Below are 25,880 nucleotides of genomic sequence, written 5' to 3'. Positions count from 1 at the left end.
CCGAATTTTTTTTGTCGGATTCGGGTGTGTTTTGGATTCGGGTGGTTTTTTCAAAAAACCCTAAAAAACATCTTAAAACATTGAATTTGGGGGTCATTTTGATCCCATAGTATTATTAACCTCAATAACCATAATTAACACTCATTTTCAGTCTATTCTGAACACCTTACACCTCACAATATTATTTTTAGTCCTAAAATTTGCACCGAGGTCGCTGGATGACTAAGCTCAGCGACCCTAGTGGCCGACACAAACACCGGGCCCATCTAGGAGTGGCACTGCAGTGTCACGCAGGATGTCCCTTCCAAAAAACCCTCCCCAAACAGCACATGACGCAAAGAAAAAAAGAGGCGCAATGAGGTAGCTGTGTGAGTAAGATTAGCGACCCTAGTGGCCGACACAAACACCTGGCCCATCTAGGAGTGGCACTGCAGTGTCACGCAGGATGTCCCTTCCAAAAAACCCTCCCCAAACAGCACATGACGCAAAGAAAAAAAGAGGCGCAATGAGGTAGCTGACTGTGTGAGAAAGATAAGCGACCCTAGTGGCCGACACAAACACCGGGCCCATCTAGGAGTGGCACTGCAGTGTCACGCAGGATGTCCCTTCCAAAAAACCCTCCCCAAACAGCACATGACGCAAAGAAAAAAAGAGGCGCAATGAGGTAGCTGACTGTGTGAGAAAGATAAGCGACCCTAGTGGCCGACACAAACACCGGGCCCATCTAGGAGTGGCACTGCAGTGTCACGCAGGATGTCCCTTCCAAAAAACCCTCCCCAAACAGCACATGACGCAAAGAAAAATAAAAGAAAAAAGAGGTGCAAGATGGAATTGTCCTTGGGCCCTTCCCACCCACCCTTATGTTGTATAAACAAAACAGGACATGCACACTTTAACCAACCCATCATTTCAGTGACAGGGTCTGCCACACGACTGTGACTGAAATGACGGGTTGGTTTGGACCCCCACCAAAAAAGAAGCAATTAATCTCTCCTTGCACAAACTGGCTCTACAGAGGCAAGATGTCCACCTCATCATCATCCTCCGATATATCACCGTGTACATCCCCCTCCTCACAGATTATCAATTCGTCCCCACTGGAATCCACCATGTCAGCTCCCTGTGTACTTTGTGGAGGCAATTGCTGCTGGTCAATGTCTCCGCGGAGGAATTGATTATAATTCATTTTAATGAACATCATCTTCTCCACATTTTCTGGATGTAACCTCGTACGCCGATTGCTGACAAGGTGAGCGGCGGCACTAAACACTCTTTCGGAGTACACACTTGTGGGAGGGCAACTTAGGTAGAATAAAGCCAGTTTGTGCAAGGGCCTCCAAATTGCCTCTTTTTCCTGCCAGTATAAGTACGGACTGTGTGACGTGCCTACTTGGATGCGGTCACTCATATAATCCTCCACCATTCTATCAATGGTGAGAGAATCATATGCAGTGACAGTAGACGACATGTCCGTAATGGTTGTCAGGTCCTTCAGTCCGGACCAGATGTCAGCATCAGCAGTCGCTCCAGACTGCCCTGCATCACCGCCAGCGGGTGGGCTCGGAATTCGGATTTGGGATTTCGAAGAATGCACAGTTCTTTGCTGTGCTGCTTTTGCCAGCTTGAGTCTTTTCATTTTTCTAGCGAGAGGCTGAGTGCTTCCATCCTCATGTGAAGCTGAACCACTAGCCATGAACATAGGCCAGGGCCTCAGCCGTTCCTTGCCACTCCGTGTGGTAAATGGCATATTGGCAAGTTTACGCTTCTCCTCCGACAATTTTATTTTAGGTTTTGGAGTCCTTTTTTTTCTGATATTTGGTGTTTTGGATTTGACATGCTCTGTACTATGACATTGGGCATCGGCCTTGGCAGACGACGTTGCTGGCATTTCATCGTCTCGGCCATGACTAGTGGCAGCAGCTTCAGCACGAGGTGGAAGTGGATCTTGATCTTTCCCTAATTTTGGAACCTCAACTTTTTTGTTCTCCATATTTTATAGGCAGAACTAAAAGGCACCTCAGGTAAACAATGGAGATGGATGGATTGGATACTAGTATACAATTATGGACGGACTGCCACGGTTAGGTGGTATAAAAAAACCACGGTTAGGTGGTATATAATACAATTATGGATGGACGGACTGCCTGCCGAGTTCCGACACAGAGGTAGCCACAGCCGTGAACTACCGCACTGTACACTGGTTGATAAAGAGATAGTAGTATACTCGTAACAACTAGTATGACACTATGACGACGGTATAAAGAATGAAAAAAAAACCACGGTTAGGTGGTATATATTATAATAATAATACAATTATGGATGGACGGACTGCCTGCCGACTGCCGACACAGAGGTAGCCACAGCCGTGAACTACCGCACTGTACACTGGTTGATAAAGAGATAGTAGTATACTCGTAACAACTAGTATGACACTATGACGACGGTATAAAGAATGAAAAAAAAACCACGGTTAGGTGGTATATATTATAATAATAATACAATTATGGATGGACGGACTGCCTGCCGACTGCCGACACAGAGGTAGCCACAGCCGTGAACTACCGCACTGTACACTGGTTGATAAAGAGATAGTAGTATACTCGTAACAACTAGTATGACACTATGACGACGGTATAAAGAATGAAAAAAAAACCACGGTTAGGTGGTATATATTATAATAATAATACAATTATGGATGGACGGACTGCCTGCCGACTGCCGACACAGAGGTAGCCACAGCCGTGAACTACCGCACTGTACACTGGTTGATAAAGAGATAGTAGTATACTCGTAACAACTAGTATGACACTATGACGGTATAAAGAATGAAAAAAAAACCACGGTTAGGTGGTATATATTATAATAATAATACAATTATGGATGGACGGACTGCCTGCCGACTGCCGACACAGAGGTAGCCACAGCCGTGAACTACCGCACTGTACACTGGTTGATAAAGAGATAGTAGTATACTCGTAACAAGTATGACACTATGACGACGGTATAAAGAAAGAAAAAAAAATACCACGGTTAGGTGGTATATATTGTAATACAATTATGGATGGACGGACTGCCTGCCGAGTTCCGACTGCCGACACAGAGGTAGCCACAGCCGTGAACTACCGCACTGTACTGTGTCTGCTGCTAATATAGACTGGTTGATAAAGAGATAGTATACAATACATACAACAATATACTACTATACTGGTGGTCAGGCACTGGTCACCACTAGTCACACTGGCAGTGGCACTCCTGCAGCAAAAGTGTGCACTGTTTAATTTTAAATTAATATAATATTATGTACTCCTGGGGGCTCCTGCTATAACAACCTGCAGTGCTCCCCAGTCTCCCCCACAATTATTATAAGCTTTGCCTTTTATACATTGATGTGCAGCACACTGGGCTGAGCTGAGTGCACACAGACTGAGTCACACTGTGTGACTGGCTGCTGCTGTGTATCGTTTTTTTTCAGGCAGAGAACGGATATAGCAGAGAACGGATATATTATATTAAAATAAATAAAAGTTAACTAACAACAACTGCACTGGTCACTGTGGTAAACTCTGTCTGACTCTGCACAATCTCTCTCTCTCTTCTAATCTAATTTCTAATGGAGAGGACGCCAGCCACGTCCTCTCCCTATCAATCTCAATGCACGTGTGAAAATGGCGGCGACGCGCGGCTCCTTATATAGAATCCGAGTCTCGCGAGAATCCGACAGCGTCATGATGACGTTCGGGCGCGCTCGGGTTAACCGAGCAAGGCGGGAGGATCCGAGTCTGCTCGGACCCGTGAAAAAAACATGAAGTTCGTGCGGGTTCGGTTTCAGAGAAACCGAACCCGCTCATCTCTAATATATATATATATATATGTATACATATATATATTGTCAGTGGTCGAAGTGGAAATTTTGAAGTGGGGGTATGGAAAAGTGAAGGTTGTAATTATGTGCGCACTGAAAGGTGCCCACGCTCCGGAAAAGGGGCGTGACCACTGAAAAGGGGGCGTGTCCTTAAGTGTAGTGTACCACACCATATACCCCTTATACACATTATGCACCACAATAGTAGGACCCCTTATACTATCTAGTACTGGTGCCTCTTACACATATTATGCCACACTGAATGAGCCAAAATTCCCACGGAATGAGCTAAAATTCACATTACGCCTCACTGAATGAGCCAAAATTCACAATATGCCACACAGTCTGACCCAAAATTCACAATATGCCACATGGTATGATCCAAAATTCACATTATGCAACAAGGTATGATCCAAAAGTCACATTATGCAACACGGTATGATCCACAATTCACGTTATGCAACACGGTATGATCCAAAAATAGGATTTTAATTACCTACCGGTAAATCCTTTTCTCGTAGTCCGTAGAGGATACTGGGGTCCGCATTAGTACCATGGGGTATAGGCTGGTCCACTAGGAGCCATGGGCACTTTAAGAAATCAATAGTGTGGGCTGGCTCCTCCCTCTATGCCCCTTCTACCAGACTCAGTCTAGAAACTCTGCCCGAGGAGACGGACATACTTCGAGAGAAGGATTTAACTGAACAGTGGTGAGATTCGAACCAGCACAACCACAATAAGAGGAAAGCCATGCTAACCAAACTTGAACAGGAACAGCAACAGCTGAACCAACAACAATACTTAACCAAGTAACAGTGCAGAAAAACAAAGCACCGGGCGGGCGCCCAGTACCCTCTACGGACTACGAGAAAAGGATTTACCGGTACCTAATTAAAATCCTATTTTCTCTTATGTCCTAGAGGATACTGGGGTCCACATTAGTACCATGAAGTAGAGATGAGCGCCTGAAATTTTTCGGGTTTTGTGTTTTGGTTTTGGGTTCGGTTCCGCGGCCGTGTTTTGGGTTCGAACGCGTTTTGGCAAAACCTCACCGAATTTTTTTTGTCGGATTCGGGTGTGTTTTGGATTCGGGTGTTTTTTTCAAAAAACACTAAAAAACAGCTTAAATCATAGAATTTGGGGGTCATTTTGATCCCAAAGTATTATTAACCTCAAAAACCATAATTTACACTCATTTTCAGTCTATTCTGAATACCTCACACCTCACAATATTATTTTTAGTCCTAAAATTTGCACCGAGGTCGCTGTGTGAGTAAGATAAGCGACCCTAGTGGCCGACACAAACACCGGGCCCATCTAGGAGTGGCACTGCAGTGTCACGCAGGATGTCCCTTCCAAAAAACCCTCCCCAAACAGCACATGACGCAAAGAAAAAAAGAGGCGCAATGAGGTAGCTGTGTGAGTAAGATTAGCGACCCTAGTGGCCGACACAAACACCGGGCCCATCTAGGAGTGGCACTGCAGTGTCACGCAGGATGGCCCTTCCAAAAAACCCTCCCCAAACAGCACATGACGCAAAGAAAAAAAGAGGCGCAATGAGGTAGCTGTGTGAGTAAGATTAGCGACCCTAGTGGCCGACACAAACACCGGGCCCATCTAGGAGTGGCACTGCAGTGTCACGCAGGATGTCCCTTCCAAAAAACCCTCCCCAAACAGCACATGACGCAAAGAAAAAAAGAGGCGCAATGAGGTAGCTGTGTGAGTAAGATTAGCGACCCTAGTGGCCGACACAAACACCGGGCCCATCTAGGAGTGGCACTGCAGTGTCACGCAGGATGTCCCTTCCAAAAAACCCTCCCCAAACAGCACATGACGCAAAGAAAAAAAGAGGCGCAATGAGGTAGCTGACTGTGTGAGTAAGATTAGCGACCCTAGTGGCCGACACAAACACCGGGCCCATTTAGGAGTGGCACTGCAGTGTCACGCAGGATGTCCCTTCCAAAAAACCCTCCCCAATCAGCACATGATGCAAAGAAAAAGAAAAGAAAAAAGAGGTGCAAGATGGAATTGTCCTTGGGCCCTCCCACCCACCCTTATGTTGTATAAACAAAACAGGACATGCACACTTTAACCAACCCATCATTTCAGTGACAGGGTCTGCCACACGACTGTGACTGATATGACGGGTTGGTTTGGACCCCCCCAAAAAAGAAGCAATTAATCTCTCCTTGCACAAACTGGCTCTACAGAGGCAAGATGTCCACCTCATCATCACCCTCCGATATATCACCGTGTACATCCCCCTCCTCACAGATTATCAATTCGTCCCCACTGGAATCCATCATCTCAGCTCCCTGTGTACTTTGTGGAGGCAATTGCTGCTGGTCAATGTCTCCGCGGAGGAATTGATTATAATTCATTTTAATGAACATCATCTTCTCCACATTTTCTGGATGTAACCTCGTACGCCGATTGCTGACAAGGTGAGCGGCGGCACTAAACACTCTTTCGGAGTACACACTTGTGGGAGGGCAACTTAGGTAGAATAAAGCCAGTTTGTGCAAGGGCCTCCAAATTGCCTCTTTTTCCTGCCAGTATAAGTACGGACTGTGTGACGTGCCTACTTGGATGCGGTCACTTATATAATCCTCCACCATTCTATCAATGTTGAGAGAATCATATGCAGTGACAGTAGACGACATGTCCGTAATCGTTGTCAGGTCCTTCAGTCCGGACCAGATGTCAGCATCAGCAGTCGCTCCAGACTGCCCTGCATCACCGCCAGCGGGTGGGCTCGGAATTCTGAGCCTTTTCCTCGCACCCCCAGTTGCGGGAGAATGTGAAGGAGGAGATGTTGACAGGTCGCGTTCCGCTTGACTTGACAATTTTGTCACCAGCAGGTCTTTCAACCCCAGCAGACTTGTGTCTGCCGGAAAGAGAGATCCAAGGTAGGCTTTAAATCTAGGATCGAGCACGGTGGCCAAAATGTAGTGCTCTGATTTCAACAGATTGACCACCCGTGAATCCTTGTTAAGCGAATTAAGGGCTCCATCCACAAGTCCCACATGCCTAGCGGAATCGCTCCGTGTTAGCTCCTCCTTCAATGTCTCCAGCTTCTTCTGCAAAAGCCTGATGAGGGGAATGACCTGACTCAGGCTGGCAGTGTCTGAACTGACTTCACGTGTGGCAAGTTCAAAGGGCATCAGAACCTTGCACAACGTTGAAATCATTCTCCACTGCGCTTGAGACAGGTGCATTCCACCTACTATATCGTGCTCAATTGTATAGGCTTGAATGGCCTTTTGCTGCTCCTCCAACCTCTGAAGCATATAGAGGGTTGAATTCCACCTCGTTACCACTTCTTGCTTCAGATGATGGCAGGGCAGGTTCAGTAGTTTTTGGTGGTGCTCCAGTCTTCTGTACGTGGTGCCTGTACGCCGAAAGTGTCCCGCAATTCTTCTGCCCACCGACAGCATCTCTTGCACGCCCCTGTCGTTTTTTAAAAAATTCTGCACCACCAAATTCAAGGTATGTGCAAAACATGGGACGTGCTGGAATTTGCCCATATTTAATGCACACACAATATTGCTGGCGTTGTCCGATGCCACAAATCCACAGGAGAGTCCAATTGGGGTAAGCCATTCCGCGATGATCTTCCTCAGTTGCCGTAAGAGGTTTTCAGCTGTGTGCGTATTCTGGAAAGCGGTGATACAAAGCGTAGCCTGCCTAGGAAAGAGTTGGCGTTTGCGAGATGCTGCTACTGGTGCCGCCGCTGCTGTTCTTGCGGCGGGAGTCCATACATCTACCCAGTGGGCTGTCACAGTCATATAGTCCTGACCCTGCCCTGCTCCACTTGTCCACATGTCCGTGGTTAAGTGGACATTGGGTACAACTGCATTTTTTAGGACACTGGTGAGTCTTTTTCTGACGTCCGTGTACATTCTCGGTATCGCCTGCCTAGAGAAGTGGAACCTAGATGGTATTTGGTAACGGGGGCACACTGCCTCAATAAATTGTCTAGTTCCCTGTGAACTAACGGCGGATACCGGACGCACGTCTAACACCAACATAGTTGTCAAGGCCTCAGTTATCCGCTTTGCAGTAGGATGACTGCTGTGATATTTCATCTTCCTCGCAAAGGACTGTTGAACAGTCAATTGCTTACTGGAAGTAGTACAAGTGGGCTTACGACTTCCCCTCTGGGATGACCATCGACTCCCAGCGGCAACAACAGCAGCGCCAGCAGCAGTAGGCGTTACACGCAAGGATGCATCGGAGGAATCCCAGGCAGGAGAGGACTCGTCAGAATTGCCAGTGACATGGCCTGCAGGACTATTGGCATTCCTGGGGAAGGAGGAAATTGACACTGAGGGAGTTGGTGGGGTGGTTTGCGTGAGCTTGGTTACAAGAGGAAGGGATTTACTGGTCAGTGGACTGCTTCCGCTGTCACCCAAAGTTTTTGAACTTGTCACTGACTTATTATGAATGCGCTGCAGGTGACGTATAAGGGAGGATGTTCCGAGGTGGCTAACGTCCTTACCCCTACTTATTACAGCTTGACAAAGGGAACACACGGCTTGACACCTGTTGTCCGCATTTCTGGTGAAATACCTCCACACCGAAGAGCTGATTTTTTTGGTATTTTCACCTGGCATGTCAACGGCCATATTCCTCCCACGGACAACAGGTGTCTCCCCGGGTGCCTGACTTAAACAAACCACCTCACCATCAGAATCCTCCTGGTCAATTTCCTCCCCAGCGCCAGCAACACCCATATCCTCCTCATCCTGGTGTACTTCAACACTGACATCTTCAATCTGACTATCAGGAACTGGACTGCGGGTGCTCCTTCCAGCACTTGCAGGGGGCGTGCAAATGGTGGAAGGCGCATGCTCTTCACGTCCAGTGTTGGGAAGGTCAGGCATCGCAACCGACACAATTGGACTCTCCTTGTGGATTTGGGATTTCGAAGAATGCACAGTTCTTTGCTGTGCTGCTTTTGCCAGCTTGAGTCTTTTCATTTTTCTAGCGAGAGGCTGAGTGCTTCCATCCTCATGTGAAGCTGAACCACTAGCCATGAACATAGGCCAGGGCCTCAGCCGTTCCTTGCCACTCCGTGTGGTAAATGGCATATTGGCAAGTTTACGCTTCTCCTCCGACAATTTTATTTTAGGTTTTGGAGTCCTTTTTTTTCTGATATTTGGTGTTTTGGATTTGACATGCTCTGTACTATGACATTGGGCATCGGCCTTGGCAGACGACGTTGCTGGCATTTCATCGTCTCGGCCATGACTAGTGGCAGCAGCTTCAGCACGAGGTGGAAGTGGATCTTGATCTTTCCCTAATTTTGGAACCTCAACATTTTTGTTCTCCATATTTTAATAGGCACAACTAAAAGGCACCTCAGGTAAACAATGGAGATGGATACTAGTATACAATTATGGACTGCCTGCCGACTGCAGACACAGAGGTAGCCACAGCCGTGAACTACCGTACTGTACTGTGTCTGCAGCTAATATAGACTGGTTGATAAAGAGAAGATGTCTATGTAACTATGTATGTATAAAGAAGAATGAAAAAAATCCACGGTTAGGTGGTATACAATTATGGACGGACTGCCTGCCGAGTGCAGACACAGAGGTAGCCACAGCCGTGAACTACCGTACTGTACTGTGTCTGCAGCTAATATAGACTGGTTGATAAAGAGAAGATGTCTATGTAACTATGTATGTATAAAGAAGAATGAAAAAAAACCACGGTTAGGTGGTATACAATTATGGACGGACTGCCTGCCGAGTGCAGACACAGAGGTAGCCACAGCCGTGAACTACCGTACTGTACTGTGTCTGCAGCTAATATAGACTGGTTGATAAAGAGAAGATGTCTATGTAACTATGTATGTATAAAGAAGAATGAAAAAAATCCACGGTTAGGTGGTATTACAATTATGGACGGACTGCCTGCCGAGTGCAGAGACACAGAGGTAGCCACAGCCGTGAACTACCGTACTGTGTCTGCTGCGACTGGATGATAAATGATATAAAAAATATATATATATCACTGCTGCAGCCGGACAGGTATATATTATATATTATATAATGACGGACCTGCTGGACACTGTCTGTCAGCAGAATGAGTTTTATTTTTATAGAATAAAAAAAAAAAAACACACAAGTGAAGTCACACGACGAGTGTTTAACTTTTTCAGGCAATCACAATATAAGTATACTACTAACTATACTGGTGGTCAGTGTGGTCAGGTCACTGGTCAGTCACACTGGCAGTGGCACTCCTGCAGCAAAAGTGTGCACTGTTTAATTTTAATATAATATGTACTCCTGGCTCCTGCTATAACCTATAACTGGCACTGCAGTAGTGCTCCCCAGTCTCCCCCACAATTATAAGCTGTGTGAGCTGAGCAGTCAGACAGATATATATAATATTATATATAGATAATAGATGATGCAGCACACTGGCCTGAGCCTGAGCAGTGCACACAGATATGGTATGTGACTGACTGAGTCACTGTGTGTATCGCTTTTTTCAGGCAGAGAACGGATATATTAAATAAACTGCACTGTGTGTCTGGTGGTCACTCACTATATAATATATTATGTACTCCTGGCTCCTGCTATAACCTATAACTGGCACTGCAGTAGTGCTCCCCAGTCTCCCCCACAATTATAAGCTGTGTGAGCTGAGCAGTCAGACAGATATATATAATATTATATATAGATAATAGATGATGCAGCACACTGGCCTGAGCCTGAGCAGTGCACACAGATATGGTATGTGACTGACTGAGTCACTGTGTGTATCGCTTTTTTCAGGCAGAGAACGGATATATTAAATAAACTGCACTGTGTGTCTGGTGGTCACTCACTATATAATATATTATGTACTCCTGGCTCCTGCTATAACCTATAACTGGCACTGCAGTAGTGCTCCCCAGTCTCCCCCACAATTATAAGCTGTGTGAGCTGAGCAGTCAGACAGATATATATAATATTATATATAGATAATAGATGATGCAGCACACTGGCCTGAGCCTGAGCAGTGCACACAGATATGGTATGTGACTGACTGAGTCACTGTGTGTATCGCTTTTTTCAGGCAGAGAACGGATATATTAAATAAACTGCACTGTGTGTCTGGTGGTCACTCACTATATAATATATTATGTACTCCTGGCTCCTGCTATAACCTATAACTGGCACTGCAGTAGTGCTCCCCAGTCTCCCCCACAATTATAAGCTGTGTGAGCTGAGCAGTCAGACAGATATATATAATATTATATATAGATAATAGATGATGCAGCACACTGGCCTGAGCCTGAGCAGTGCACACAGATATGGTATGTGACTGAGTCACTGTGTGCTGTGTATCGCTTTTTTCAGGCAGAGAACGGATTATAAAGTAAACTGCACTGTCCTCACTAGTAAACTCTCTCCACTCAGTCTCTACACTTCTACAGTAACAGTACTCCTCCTAGTCAGCTCCAGTAAATCTCTCTCAGTCTCTTATAATCTAAATGGAGAGGACGCCAGCCACGTCCTCTCCCTATCAATCTCAATGCACGTGTGAAAATGGCGGCGACGCGCGGCTCCTTATATAGAATCCGAGTCTCGCGAGAATCCGACAGCGTCATGATGACGTTCGGGCGCGCTCGGGTTAACCGAGCAAGGCGGGAAGATCCGAGTCTGCTCGGACCCGTGAAAAAAACCATGAAGTTCTGGCGGGTTCGGATTCAGAGAAACCGAACCCGCTCATCTCTACCATGAAGATGTACCAAAGCTCCCAGATCAGGTGGAAGAGTGCTGAGGTTCCTGCAGAACTGATTGACCAAACTTTAGGTCCTCAGCGGCCAAAGTATTGAACTTGCAGAAATTAGCAAACGTGTTCGATCCCGACCAAGTAGCCGCTTGGCAGAGCTGTAAAGCAGAGACCGCCCAGGAAGAACCCAAAATCCTAGTAGAGTGGGTCTGTACTTTCGGAACTGGCAATCCTGCCAAAGAATAAGCCTGCTGGATAGTAAGTCTTATCAGTGAGCGATAGCCTGCTTTGAAGCAGGACACCCAATTTTCTTGGGATCATAGAGAACAGCGAGTCAAATTTTCTGTGACGATCTGTCATCTTCATGTAGATCCTCAAAGCCCTCACCACATCCAGGGATGTAGCATAGGTGTCAGTAAACACCGGAACCACAATAGGTTAGTTGATATGAAACGCAGACACCACCTAAGGAAGAAATTGCTGACGAGTTATGAGTTCAGCTCTATCTTCATGAAAAATCAAATAGGGGCTTTTGTGAGACAATGCCCCGAGTTCGGACACACGCCTTGCAGAAGCCAAGGCCAACAGTGTAACAGTCTTCCACATAAGAAACTTAAGGTCCACCTCCTGTAAAGGTTCAAACCAGTCTGATTGCAGAAAACGCAACACCACTTGAAGATCCCAAGGTGCCGAGGGAGGCACAAAGGGCGGTTGAATGTGCAGAACACCCTTCAAGAACGTCTGAACCTCAGGAAGGGAAGCCAATTGATTCTGGAAGAAAATGGACAAGGCCGAAATCTGGACCTTCAAGGAGCCCAAACGTAGGCCCACATCCACACCTGACTGTAGAAAAAGGAGAAAACGTCCCAGTTGAAATTCCACTGCAGGAAATTTCCTGTGTTCACACCACAAGACATAATTTTTCCAAATATGGTGGTAATGTCTACACGTTACCCCTTACCTGGCCTGGATCAGGGTTGGAATAACCTTGTTCGGAATACCTTTCCGGGCGAAAATCTGATGCTCAACTTCCATGCTGTCAAACGTAGCCGCGGTAAGTCTTGATAGATGAACGGCCCCTGCTGCAGAAGATCCTCTCGCAGTGGTAGAGGCCAAGGGTGCTCCAGAAGCAACCCCAGGAGATCCGCGTACCAGGCCCTTCTCGGCCAATCCGGAGCAATGAAAATTGCCTGAACCTGTACCCTTTTTATTCTTTTGAGAATTCCTGGGATCAGTGTAAACCATCTGGTAAAACCATGGAGTGTCCAGAGCGTCCACCGCTTGTGGGTCCCTTGACCTGGAACAATAGCAGTCTAGCTTCTTGTTGAGACGAGATGCCATCATGTCTATCTGTTGAATCTCCCACCGACGTGTCAGTGACTCGAACACCTCTGGGTGAAGGCCCCACCTGGGTGGAGGTCATGTCTGCTGTGGAAGTCCGCTTCCCAGTTGATTATACCGGGAATAAAGATTGCCGACAGTGCTACCGCACCGATATCCGGAATGGCTTCAGGACATTCCGCACCATTGACTGGATTACCAACACCTTTTCCAATGGAAGGAACACCCTCTGTGCCTCCGTATCCAGTATCATCCCCAGAAACGGAAGCCTCCGTGTTGGTTCCAGGTGAGATTTCGGCAGGCTCAGAATCCACCCATGATGCTGGAATAATCGAGTTGAGAGGGCAATGTTTTCCAACAACCTTTCCCTGGAAGGTGCCTTTATCAGCAGATCATCGAGGTACGGAATTATGTTCACTCTCTTTTTGCGGAGAAGAAACATCATCTCTGCCATCACCTTGGTGAACACTCTTGGAGCCGTGGAAAGGCCAAATGGCAGTGCCTAGAACTGGTAGTGACAGTCCTGTAGTGCAAACCGTAGATAAGTCTGTTGAGGCGGCAAAATCGGAATGTGAAGGTACGCATCCTTGATGTCCAGAGACACCAGGAATTCTCCCTCCTCCAGACCTGAGATCACCGCTCTCAGAGACTCCATCTTGAACTTTAACACCCTTAAATACGGGTTTAGGGATTTGAGGTTGAGAATAGCCCTCACCGAACCGTCCGGTTTTGGGACCACAAACAGGTTGGAGTAATAACCCTTGTTTTGTTGCTGAAGTGGAACTGGAACAATGACCTGAGTCTGTACCAGTTTTTGAATTGCTGCCTGTAAGGTCAAACTTGCTTCTGGAGAAGCTGGTAAGCCAGATTTGAAGAATCTTGGAGGTGGGAGTTCCTGAAACTCCAGTCTGTATCCCTGTGCGATAAGATCTTTGACCCAGGGACCCTGGCAAGAAGTTGTCCAAACGCTACTGAAATAACGTAACCGGGCTCCCACCTGCCTGTCTTCCAGGCAGTGCGGTCCACCGTCATGCTGAAGGCTTTGAGGAAGCAGCCCCTGAGGACTGTTCCTGAGGACCTGCAGCTGCGGGTTTTCTGGGTTTACCTCTATTACCCCTGAAGGTTGTAGAGGAACCCCTGGATTTGCCTTTAAGTTTTGCTGTCCGAAAGGACTGCAGAGTAGGAGTAGAGTAGGTTTCCCTAGCTGGTGTTGTTGCGGAAGGAAGATAAGTAGACTTACTCACCGTAGCCACTTATCCAGTTCATCACCAAAAAGAGCCTCGCCCGTGAACGGTAGGCTTTCTACGCCCCTCCTGGACTCCGCATCCGCAGTCAATTGTCGCAGCCACAAGCCCCTGTGTGCCGACACTGCCATGGCAGAGGTGAATACGTTGAGTAAGCCAACTTCCTTTAAGGCTTCCACCATAAAGTTTGCAGAATCCTGAATATGCTGCAACAGTAAAATAATATCGTCCCTAGTTAAGGAATCTAAACCATCAATCAGATTACCTGACCATTTTGCAATGGCCCGAGTGATCCATGGACAAGCAATAGTGGGTCTCTGGGCCACCCCGACCGACGTGTATAAAGATTTGAGAGTGGTCTCACTCTTGCGGTCAGCTGTGTCCTTTAAGGACGCCATCCCGGGAACTGGTAAGACTATCTTACGCGATAACCTGGATATAGATGCATCAACAATTGGCGGGTTTTCCCATTTCTTCCTATCCTCTGAAGGAAAAGGAAAGGAAGAAATCAACCGTTTAGGGGTCTGAATTTTTTTGTCAGGGTTTACCCATGCCCCCTCAAAAAGGGTGTTTAATTCCTTTGAAGCGGGGAAAGTAGCCTAGTATTTCTTTTTAGTATTAAAATAAGATTCCTCTTCCACCTCCTCTGACTTGTGAGGAATGTGCAGGACTGTTCTGATAGCCTCAATGAGGGCCTGTATGTGACAGGACAGCATCCCCCTCATCCGCGTCCACTTCACCCTCCTCTGGATCCGACGTATCAGGGTCAGTATCACCCTACATGATTTGGGCCAGAGTACGCTTTTGCGGGCAAATGGCTAGGGCTGGGGGTGGAGGTATGGAAGCTGAGTGCCTATTCATCAGGTCATCCATAGATCGCCGTAAGAACTGTGTCTCCTTCTCATTATGAGAGTTTTGTAGAAATAGTAGAAATCATACCTTTAATGAAAGCTAACCAAGGGGGTTCAGCCCCACTGGACTGGGAGTGAGCACTTTCCTGAGTACAGGGTAGTGAGTCCCCAGGGAATGATAGACATTCTGCTGTAAAAGACACACGGTCCCAGACATGATTGGATAGGGACACTCACACACACAGACACTGGGTGAAAGCACAGTATATGTAGGCAGGGTCCTCATAGAGACACAGAAGCCACAGCCAGCCACACAGCGCCCCTATAGCAACAGTAAAACTAAGCTTGGTCGCAAGAATAAAGCACTTGAGTAGTGATTACAGTCCCAACATTGCTCTCCCCCTGCACTAAGACCCCCTGGTACCGCTGAAGAGACTGGAGTCTTTGTGGCTATTTGCGCTTCCCTGTGAGTGCTGTCTGATCAAGCTGCAGAGGAAAATGGCGCTGGAGAGCTGTGTGATCCTCTGAGTGAAGCCCCACCCCCTGTAATGGCACACGGCTTTCCGCATTTTTTATACTGGCCTGAGGTAGAAAGGAGACTGAACCCGTTAGGATGTGTGCCTGTGTGGGTATAATAGGAGGCTAAGCGTGCCCATCACAGCGTGCCCTGCCGCAGCGTGTCCTGTGAGCCTCCCCGAAGCGCAGCCTGTATCAGAGCTGCGCTCCTACCCTAATGCCGCTATGTCCGCCGGCGACCCGCTAACCGGGACGCTGGCGCCGTACTCACTACTCTTCTGTCTTCAGGCTCTGTTAGTGGGTGGCGGCGTGCTGCGGAGGGTACGCTGCACCATGGTGTTGCTTGCAAATAACTCCATCAGGAGCTCAGTGTCCTGTCAGCAGAGAAATGGGACCATTAACTCTAAGGAAGTAGGGCCGTTCTCTCCCCTAAGTCCCACGAAGCAGTTAGGGTGTTGCCTAAATAGCCCTGACTGAAAATAACAAACTTTGAAAATAAATGTAGAAAACTCTTCAGTAGCTCTCCATAGCGTGACCGGCATCTCCAAGCACATTTTCTAAACTGAGTCTGGTAGGAGGGGCATAGAGGGAGGAGCCAGCCCACACTATTGATTTCTTAAAGTGCCCATGGCTACTAGTGGACCCGTCTATACCCCATGGTACTAATGTGGAGCCCAATATCCTCTAGGATGTAAGAGAAAATAGGATTTTAATTACCTACCGGTAAATCCTTTTCTCGTAGTCCGTAGAGGATGCTGGGGTCCACATTAGTACCATGGGGTATAGACGGGTCCACTAGGAGCCATGGGCACTTTAAGAGTTTAATAGTGTGGGCTGGCTCCTCCCTCTATGCCCCTCCTACCAGACTCAGTCTAGAAACTGTGCCCGAGGAGACGGACATACTTTGAGAGAAGGAAATACACAGATAGTGGTGAGATTCACACCAGCTCACACATAACAAGGCAAACCAAGCTAACGAGCTTAAACAATGCAGCAACAGCTGAACAACAACCAAGTAACAAGTCAGTACTTAACCAAGCAACAAGGCAGTACCGAACCAAGGAAACACTGCACGAAAACGAAGCGCTGGATTTACCGGTAGGTAATTAAAATCCTATTTTCTCTTACGTCCTAGAGGATGCTGGGGTCCACATTAGTACCATGGGGATGTACCAAAGCTCCCAGTACGGGAGGGAGAGCGCGGAGGCTCCTGCAGAACTGACTGACCAAACTTTAGGTCCTCAGAGGCCAAAGTATCGAACTTGTAGAACTTAACAAACGTGCTCGACCCTGACCAAGTAGCCGCTCGGCAAAGCTGTAAAGCTGAGACACCCCGGGCAGCCGCCCAGGAAGAACCCACCTTACGAGTAGAGTGGGCCTTAACAGATTCTGGACACGGCAATCCTGCCGTAGAATAAGCATGCTGGATAGTGAACCTGATCCAGCGAGAAATCGTCTGCTTAGAAGCGGGACACCCAATCTTGTTGGGATCATAAAGTCCTCTTCACATAAATCTTCAAAGCCCTCACAACATCCAAGGACTTTGAGGTAATCGAAGAGTCAGTAGCCACTGGCACCACAATAGGTTGGTTGATATGAAAAGCCGACACAACCTTTGGAAGAAACTGCTGACGAGTCCTGAGCTCAGCTCTATCTTCATGGAAAATCAAGTAGGGGCTCTTGCAGGACAATGCCCTCAATTCAGACACAAGCCTAGCCGAAGCTAATGCCAACAGCGTGACCGCCTTCCAGGTGAGAAACTTGACCTCAACCTCCTGTAGAGGCTCGAACCAATCTGATTGCAGGAACTGCAACACCACGTTAAGATCCCAAGGTGCCGTAGGAGGCACAAAGGGAGGCTGGATGTGTAACACCCCTTTCAAGAAAGTCTGAACCTCAGGGAGGGAAGCCAATTGTTTCTGGAAGAAAATGGACAAGGCCGAAATCTGGACTTTTATGGAGCCCAAACGTAGGCCCACATCCACACCTGCCTGCAGGAAGAGGATAACCCACCCAAGTTGAAACTCCACCATAGGAAACTTCTTAGATTCACACCAAGACACATACTTTTTCCAAATGCGATGGTAATGTAATGGTAATTTAGATGTTACTCCTTTCCTAGCCTGTATCAGGGTAGGAATAACTTTGGTTGGAATACCCTTCTGAGCTAAGATCTGGCGTTCAACCTCCATGCCGTCAAACATAGCTGTGGTAAGTCTTGATAAGCGAACGGCCCCTGTTGCAGAAGGTCCTCTCGAAGAGGAAGAGGCCTCGGATCTTCCAGCAGTAACTCCAGAAGATCCGCATACCAAGCTCGTCTTGGCCAGTCCAGAGCAATGAGGATCGCCTGAACTCTTGTTCTTTTTATAAGTCTTAGAATTCTTGGGATGAGTGGAAGAGGAGGAAACACATACACCGACTGGAAGATCCATGGAGTTACCAGTGCGTCCACCGCCACTGCTTGTGGGTCTCTCAACCTGGAACAGTACCTGTGAAGCTTCTTGTTGAGGCGGGAGGCCATCATGTCTATTTGAGTTACTCCCCAAAGACTTGTCACCTCTGCGAACACCTTGGGGTGGAGTCCCCACTCTCCTGGATGGAGGTCGTGTCTGCTGAGGAAGTCCGCTTCCCAGTTGTCCACTCCCAGATTGCTGATAATGCATGCTTTTCTGCCCAGAGGAGAATCTTTGTTACCTCTGCCATTGCAGCTCTGCTCTTCGTTCCACTTTGTCAGTTTATGTAGGCCGCCATCGTTACATTGTCCGACTGCACCTGAATGACCTGATCTTGCAGAAGATGTGCCGCTTGTAGTTCCAGACTGTTTATCGGAAGGATGGATTCCAGACTTGACCACCTGCCTTGGAAATTTTCCCCTTGGGTGACCGCACCCCAACCTTTGAGACTTGCATCTGTGGTTAGAAGGATCCAGTTCTGAATCCCGAATCTGCGGCCCTCGAGAAGGTGAGGCATTTGCAGCCACCATAGGAGCGAAATCCTGGCTTTCGGCTACAGACATATCCTCTGGTGCATGTGCAAGTGAGATCCCGACCACTTGTCCAGGAGATCCAGTTGGAAGGACCGTGCATGAAATCTTCCATACTGTAGAGCCTTGTAGGAGGCAACCATCTTCCCCAGAAGGCGAATGCACTGATAAACCGATATCTGGGCAGGCTTCAAGACATCCCGGACCATTGTTCGTATCATTTCTCCACCAGTAGAAATACCCTCTGAACTTCCGTGTCGAGTATCATCCATAGGAAAGTCAATCTCCTTGTCGGCTCCAAATGTGACTTCGGAAGATTTATGATCCATCCATGATCCCTGAGCAGTTGAGTTGTGAAAACAATGGACTGCAACAACTTCTCCCTGGATGATGCTTTTATCAGCAGGTCTTCCAGATATGGAACTATGTTCACTCCCTGCTTGCGGAGCAGGAGCATCATCTCTACCATTACCTTGGTGAACACCCTCAGTGCTGTGGATAGGCCGATTGGCAGTGCCTGGAACTGATAGTGACAGTCCAGCAGTGCACATCTGAGATAAGCCTGGTGCAGCGGCCAAACTGGTATGTGAAGGTACGCATCCTTGACATCTAGGGATATCAGGAATTCCCCCTCCTCCAGACCTGAGATCACCGCTCTCAGAGACTCCATCTTGAACTTGAATTCCCTCAAATATGGATTTAACGATTTGAGGTTCAATATTGGTCTGACTGAACCGTCCGGTTTCGGCACCACAAATAGGTTTGAGTAGTAACCCTTGTTTACCAGATGAGGGGGAATTGGAACAATGACATCTGACTTTTCCAATTTTTTAATGGCTTCCAGCAGGATAGCCCTTTCTGTCAGCAAAGCTGGTAAGCCTGATTTGAAGAATCTGTGAGGTGGAAATTCTTGAAACTCCAGTCTGTACCCCTGGGATATAATATCTTGCACCCAGGGGTCCAGGCCTGAGGACACCCAGACCTGACTGAAATTCCGTAGACGAGCTCCCACCTGACCGATCTCCAGGCTGGGAGGTCCACCATCATAATGAGGATTTTGAGGAAACAGAACTCCGCTTCTGTTCCTGGGAACCTGTCGGTGCAGGTTTTATGGATTTTCCCCGACCACCTCTGAAGAAGGTGGAAGAGGCTTTGGACTTCTTAACCTTTGCTGTCTGAAACGACTGCATTGTAGACGTAGAAAAAGGCTTCTTCTGCATCGGGGTGGCTGAGGGAAGTAAAGTTGACTTACCCGCAGTTGCCGTGGAAATCCACACATCCAAAGCTTCCCAAAATAGAGCCTGACCTGTGAAGGGTAGGTTCTCCACACTCTTCTTGGATTCAGCATCCACAGACCATTGGTGCAGCCAGAGTCTGCTACGTGCTGCAACAACCATGGAAGACGTCCGTGCATTCAGATGACCAAGGTCCTTCCTGGCCTCCACCATGAAACCTGCAGAATCCTGTATGTGACGTAAAAACATTTCAATGTCACTTCTATTCATAGTATCTAAATCCTCTAGTAATGTGCCTGACCACTATACTATGGCTGTAGAAATCCATGCACAAGCGATAGTGGGCCTTAGCGCCATGCCTGAAGCAGTGTATATGGATTTGAGTGTAGTCTCAATCTTGCGGTTTGCCGACTCTTTCAAAGCGGTAGACCAAGGGACAGGTAACACCACCTTTTTAGACAATCTAGATACAGAAGCGTCTAGAATAGGGGGGTTTTCCCACTTTTTCCTATCCTCTTCAGGAAAAGGAAAAGCAAGAAGAACTCTCTTTGGGATCTGGAATTTTTTCTCCGGGTTTTCCCAGGATTTTTCAAATAATGTGTTTAATTCCTTAGACGCAGGGAAGGTAAGGGAGGCTTTCTTATTGTCTGTAAAGTAAGCCTCCTCTACCCTCTCAGGTACTTTCTCAGTAATGTGTAAAACGTTCCAAATGGCCTCAATCATGAGCTGCACCCCCTTAGCAAGGGATGCCTCCCCCCTCAGTTTGTCTCCATCACCGTCTCCCGTGTCAGAGTCGGCATCCATGTCTCCCTGCATTATCTGGGCAAGAGCACGCTTTTGTGGGCATATACTAAGGGATTTTGATGAGGTAGTGGGAGTAGAACACGACAAAACCTGTACAGATTTTTTCAAAACCTGTGTTTTAGTCTCATAAAGAGCTATCCTAGATGAAATCTGGGATATCATTCCCTTAATAGAAGCCACCCACTGGGGTTCGGATTCAGAAGGTTGAGACAGTATATTGCATTCCGGAGTAAATGGAATAGACTGCTCTGGGGAAGATACATACTCTGCAGCACAAGACACAGAGTCCCTAAACATGGTAATGTGAGATATATAACATACACACACACGCAGGAAAATGTCAGACACAGTTTCCCCCAAGTACCCTCAAAGAGACACAGAGTTCAGGAGCCAGCACACACAGTGCCCCAGTAGGCAGTTATATAATAATAGCCTGACGCTGACTGAGTAACCTTAATAGACTACCCAGTTTATAATGTGATTAAAACACCCCCTCCCCCACTTCTAAAACCCCCTGGTACCGCACAGGATAGCTGGAATTATGTGGAGGGTCAGCGCTCCCTGTCAGCGTCTCTGTGTGTGATCTGCAGGGAGAAAATGGCGCTGGTGAGTGCTGGGTTCGCTCTGAGGAGAAGCTCAGCCCTCTGTAATGGCGGGTCTTCCCGCTCTGTTGAGATTATACTGGCCTGAGGTAAAATACTTGCTAGCAGTAGTACACAGTCCCTGTTAGCTAAATTGACCAGATTTGAGGGTATTGCGCTGGCCCAGGGCGCCCCTCACAGCGCCGCACATCTGTACCTCTGAGCCCTCCGGAGGGCAGATTCAGTGCTGCGCTCCCACCCTTATCCGTCATTCTCGACGGCTACCTGCTTACCAGGGGCGCTGGCGTAATACTCACCACCGCAATCCTCTGGCTCTGTTAGTGGGTGGCGGCATGCTGAGGGAGTGAGCGGTCGCCTCGTGGCTTGCGATGATCACCCTCAGGAGCTCAATGTCCTGTCAGTGGAGATATTGGCCAATAACCTCAAGGGTTGGATACTACTCCTCCCCTAAGTCCCACGAAGCAGGGGAAAAAAACAAAAAACAGAAAAGCTCTAGGAGCTCCCCTAGCTGTGACTGGCTCCACCGGGCACATTTTCTAAACTGCGTCTGGTAGGAGGGGCATAGAGGGAGGAGCCAGCCCACACTATTAAACTCTTAAAGTGCCCATGGCTCCTAGTGGACCTGTCTGTACCCCATGGTACTAATGTGGACCCCAGCATCCTCTAGGATGTAAGAGAAATTCACATTATGCAATACTGTATGATCCACAATTCACATTATGCAACACGGTATGATCCACAATTCTGGGACAGGGAGAGGGACAGCAGGGACAAGGAGAGTGACAGCAGGGACAGTGACAGAGAGAGTGACAGCAGGGACAGTGAGAGAGTGACAGCAAGGACAGAGAGAGTGACTGCAGGGACAGTGACAGAGTGACAGACAGTGACGGAGAGGGACAGCAGTGACAGAGGGAACAGTACCTGTGGTCAGCGGCGGTGCAGAGGGTGTAGTCGGCGACAATGAGGAGGAGAAGGCCCTTGCCAGCGGCGGCGGTGTGGAGAAGGCCCTGGGCAGCGGCAGCGATGAGGAGGACGTGGGCGGCAGCGACGGTGAGGAGGAGGCCCGGGGCAGCGTTCACCATTTGAAATCTGCCGCGGACCGGCAGCCAATCGGGAGCGACCACTCCTGATTGGCTGCCAGTTCCAGCACGGAATATGAAAGGCGGCGGCGGTGGTCTTCAGTGCTCAAAGTGCCGGTATGCCATACCGGTGTATACCGGACCACTTCGAGCACTGTATATTCTATAGCTCTTTATCATCCGTGGCGGGAAACCATCTGGTTCTTCCCCATCGATGGTAAAAGTAGTTACCATTGGTCATAGACCATCAATGATTTTGAATCATTGATGGTCGATGGCCAACCCTACGCCATATTCAGTAGGCAGAAATGTTTAAGGAGAAGCATCATTCTTTCACGTAAACGTCGGTCACTCCAGTTCCAACCAGACCTAGTAAAACCTAAATAGCTTATTCTATTTATTGACCACTCAGTGGTACTGTACTGATTAATGGCTTTTTATGTTTTTGTATAGTAACTGTCTTTTTATCCATTAGGTGTCCTGATGTGGGAAGTGTTCACATTTGGAAAAATGCCATATGAAAGATTTAATAACAGTGACATTGTAACTGAGATAATGAAGGGAGTCCGCCTGTATAGACCTCAACAAGCAACAGAAAAGGTGTACAATGTGATGCTTAGCTGTTGGGAAGAGGTAAGACTGAATCACATACATAAATGAAAAACACCAGAATTGAGTAAACCCTTCCCATGATCGCAGAGAATTAAATAATATATATTTTAAGAATATGTCTATTTGTGAACAGCTAGAAACTTTTAATTTTGTTATATTTTAAAATGGGACTAGGCAATGTAAAATAAATTCCAGAAATAAGAAATAAATCCGACATGACAGCGCTAAAAAAGTGACGACAAACCAATTTATAGACCCAAAAGCTGTAATGAATTGTCCTGTAACTTCCAGGTTTGTGAGTCAGATGCAGTATGACAACTATTGTTTGTGGGGGTCATTCAGAGTTGATCGCATGCTGCAACTTTTTGCAACCTGTGCGATCAACTAGACGTTGCCTATGGGGGAGTGTATTTTTGCATAGCAAGGGTGCGATCGCTTGTGCAGCCGAGCTATGCAAAAACATTTTGTTCAGTTTCTAAGTAGGTCTGGACTTACTTACCAACTGCGATGACTTCAGCGTCTCAGGTCCCGGGATTGACGTCAGACATCCGCCCACCAAACATCTCGACACACCTGCGTTCGGATCTCCACCCCCCGAAAATGGTCAGTTGACGCCCCGGAACGCCTTCCTCCTGTCAATCACGATGCGATCGCGGTAGCGATCGTTTTCTTCTTTAATTCAGTCGCTGCCCGGCATTCCCCGTCACCGGGCAGTGACGCACCTGCGCATTGCGGCCGTTACGCATGCGCTTTCCGGACCCGTTCGCGCGGCTGCAAAAAAAAGCAGCGTGCGAACGGGTCGGAATGACCCCCTGTATCAGGAACACCCTTAAGGGCCTATTTTTCAAACAAAATTTGCGGCTATGTCCCCAAAAACACAAATTTTCGGGGGCTAGCCGCAAATATTATATTATAGATGTGATACAACAATGCTAATCATTATGCTTCTGTGCTGTCCAGGTTGGCAAAGACCATAGAATCCACTGTCTTTAATGTCCAGATGTATTTAGACAATAATATTTGTTGAAATGTTTACAGGGTTGTAGAGAGTTCAGCTGGGCCTGGGTACTTTTCGAGAGAGTGGCCTAATCGTGTGAGCTGTGGCCACACCCCCTTAGAAAGGAAAAAAAAAAGGGGGAAAAGTATTTTCATCGCCGCTGCACACTGAACAGGCGTGTACGGTGAACCCCTCCCCCATCCACAGGCAAATCCAGGTAGAGTGTGTGATCGCTCCCCCACACACAGGGGAGACTGTTGCTGCTGTTCTGCAGCAGCAGCAGCCTCCCTATTTAAACTGCAGCCTGGCACACAGCAGCGTGTGCTGGGCTTGGGAGACAGAGAGAGGCTGCTGCTGACAGGTAAACGTGGGGGCTCGGGCCCCTCCAACAAGTTGGGCCCGGGTAATTAGTACCCGCTCAATCCCCACCTCACACCTCTCAGCAGCCCTGAATGTTTAACCCCTTTTTCTCTTGTGTTAACAGAAAGCGGATGACAGACCGGCCTTCCGAACCCTGCAAGGTGCAATTTTAGAGCTGATGGAGGAATTGTAAAGAAGGAGAATAGAGCATGTGCACAAAAGTGGATCTGAAGAGCAGACTTCAATTTAAGAATGTGGAAGATAATTTAACTTAACAAAATTAAGACACATATATGTTCATATAGATTTACAATGCAGTGGCTTTCGGCAACTTCATAGATACATACAATGAATCCAAGCTTTCTAAGTATTGTGATAGGTTTACTTATACCCCATTCACACCGCATATCGCGGGTCGCACCCAGGAGCCGTACAAGGGTGCTTCCCGGGTGTGACCCGCCTTGGCCCCTTTCACAGTGGCGTCCCCAGTCCGGCATATTGATGCGTGCGGAGATGATCTCCAAGCGCCGCCCGTCCATACAGTGTGAACGGGAAATGGGTCGCATCGACCCAGGCAACCCATTCACACCACACAACGACCCGATTGAAGCCGTATTCAACCCTGGTCGATGCCTGGTTGTGAGTCAGATGCAGAATGACGCCCTGAAAACGCTTGGGAACGCCTGAGTTTTTCCAGACACTCACAGAAAACGGTCAGTTACCACCCACAAACGTCCTCTTCCTGTCAATCACTTTGCGAACATCCGTGCAATCAAAATGTTCGCACCATCCTGTCGCTGTTTGGCGATGTACGTGCCCATTGCGGTGCATAAGCATGCGCAGTAGTTCGATAATCACCCGCACAGCAGTGATCAGTTCTGAATCAGGCCCACAGATCTGAGTGGTTAGCTAATCATGTTTTATGCTTTGTACAGAGGGGAGATTTACTAGGGGCCATGGCTTATTGATTCATTGTTATTATCCTTTATTTATATAGCATTAGCATATTACAAAGTGAATTTCAGGGAGTATTTAACACACACGCTTGCTCCTGAAACATTTCATTTTTATGTTTTTTTCTGTTTTTCTTTGCTTTACATTTGAGTCAAAACCATTTGTATTGCACCTAAACTTGATAATGTCTGTGTATTCATTTTGAACTTTGCATGGAACCACATGGTACTGCTTCATAAGTACAAGTATGTTTGAAATACACTTTGGGGGGGAATTCAATTAGGTGTAAATCAGCCATTGCTGCAGCGTTTCAATGCCAGCAATGGCAGAGAGATTTGCTCCCTCCAGACAGCCGGCCAAATGCCGAATTTGCTAAAAAGTGCTTGCTGCCTATAGGGTAGTGAGCACTTTTTAGCAAGATCCCTGCCTCCATAAAGTAACGCGAGTTTCGGAGGCGAATCCGCCCAGAACCTAATATTCCCCCTTCATGCTCTCAGTATAATTCCATTCATTTAATAGATACCTGATGAATGCATTAAAGCTCAGCAATAAATGAAATCAACAATTGAAGAAATTGCTTTTCACCAATTGTTGATTTATTCAATTAGGCAGTTCCTCGCATTTCGGCTATTACGGTAGGTAGAAGTTTGCTTATTTTTGCTTGCACCTCTATAATCGTGATAAAAAAGGGAGATTTTGTCAACCT

The 25,880-nt window shown here is 47.5% G+C and overlaps 1 protein-coding gene across 1 annotated transcript in view; it reads left to right on the top strand.

Moving 5' to 3' along the window:
* BTK (Bruton tyrosine kinase) overlaps positions 1-25,251 on the top strand; it is a 403,461-nt gene extending 378,210 nt beyond the window's left edge. Inside the window, exons 18-19 of the mRNA XM_063936954.1 lie at positions 22,727-22,884; positions 24,345-25,251. Coding sequence (XP_063793024.1) covers positions 22,727-22,884; positions 24,345-24,413 — 227 coding nt within the window. The 3' untranslated portion in view covers positions 24,414-25,251. The remainder of the gene's footprint in view (positions 1-22,726; positions 22,885-24,344) is intronic.
* Positions 25,252-25,880: the final 629 nt, after the last annotated feature.

Source organism: Pseudophryne corroboree, chromosome 8 (assembly GCF_028390025.1).
Source record: "Pseudophryne corroboree isolate aPseCor3 chromosome 8, aPseCor3.hap2, whole genome shotgun sequence".
In the NCBI taxonomy this organism is placed as follows: domain Eukaryota; kingdom Metazoa; phylum Chordata; class Amphibia; order Anura; family Myobatrachidae; genus Pseudophryne; species Pseudophryne corroboree.
This window is presented reverse-complemented; position numbering and strand designations above follow the sequence as displayed.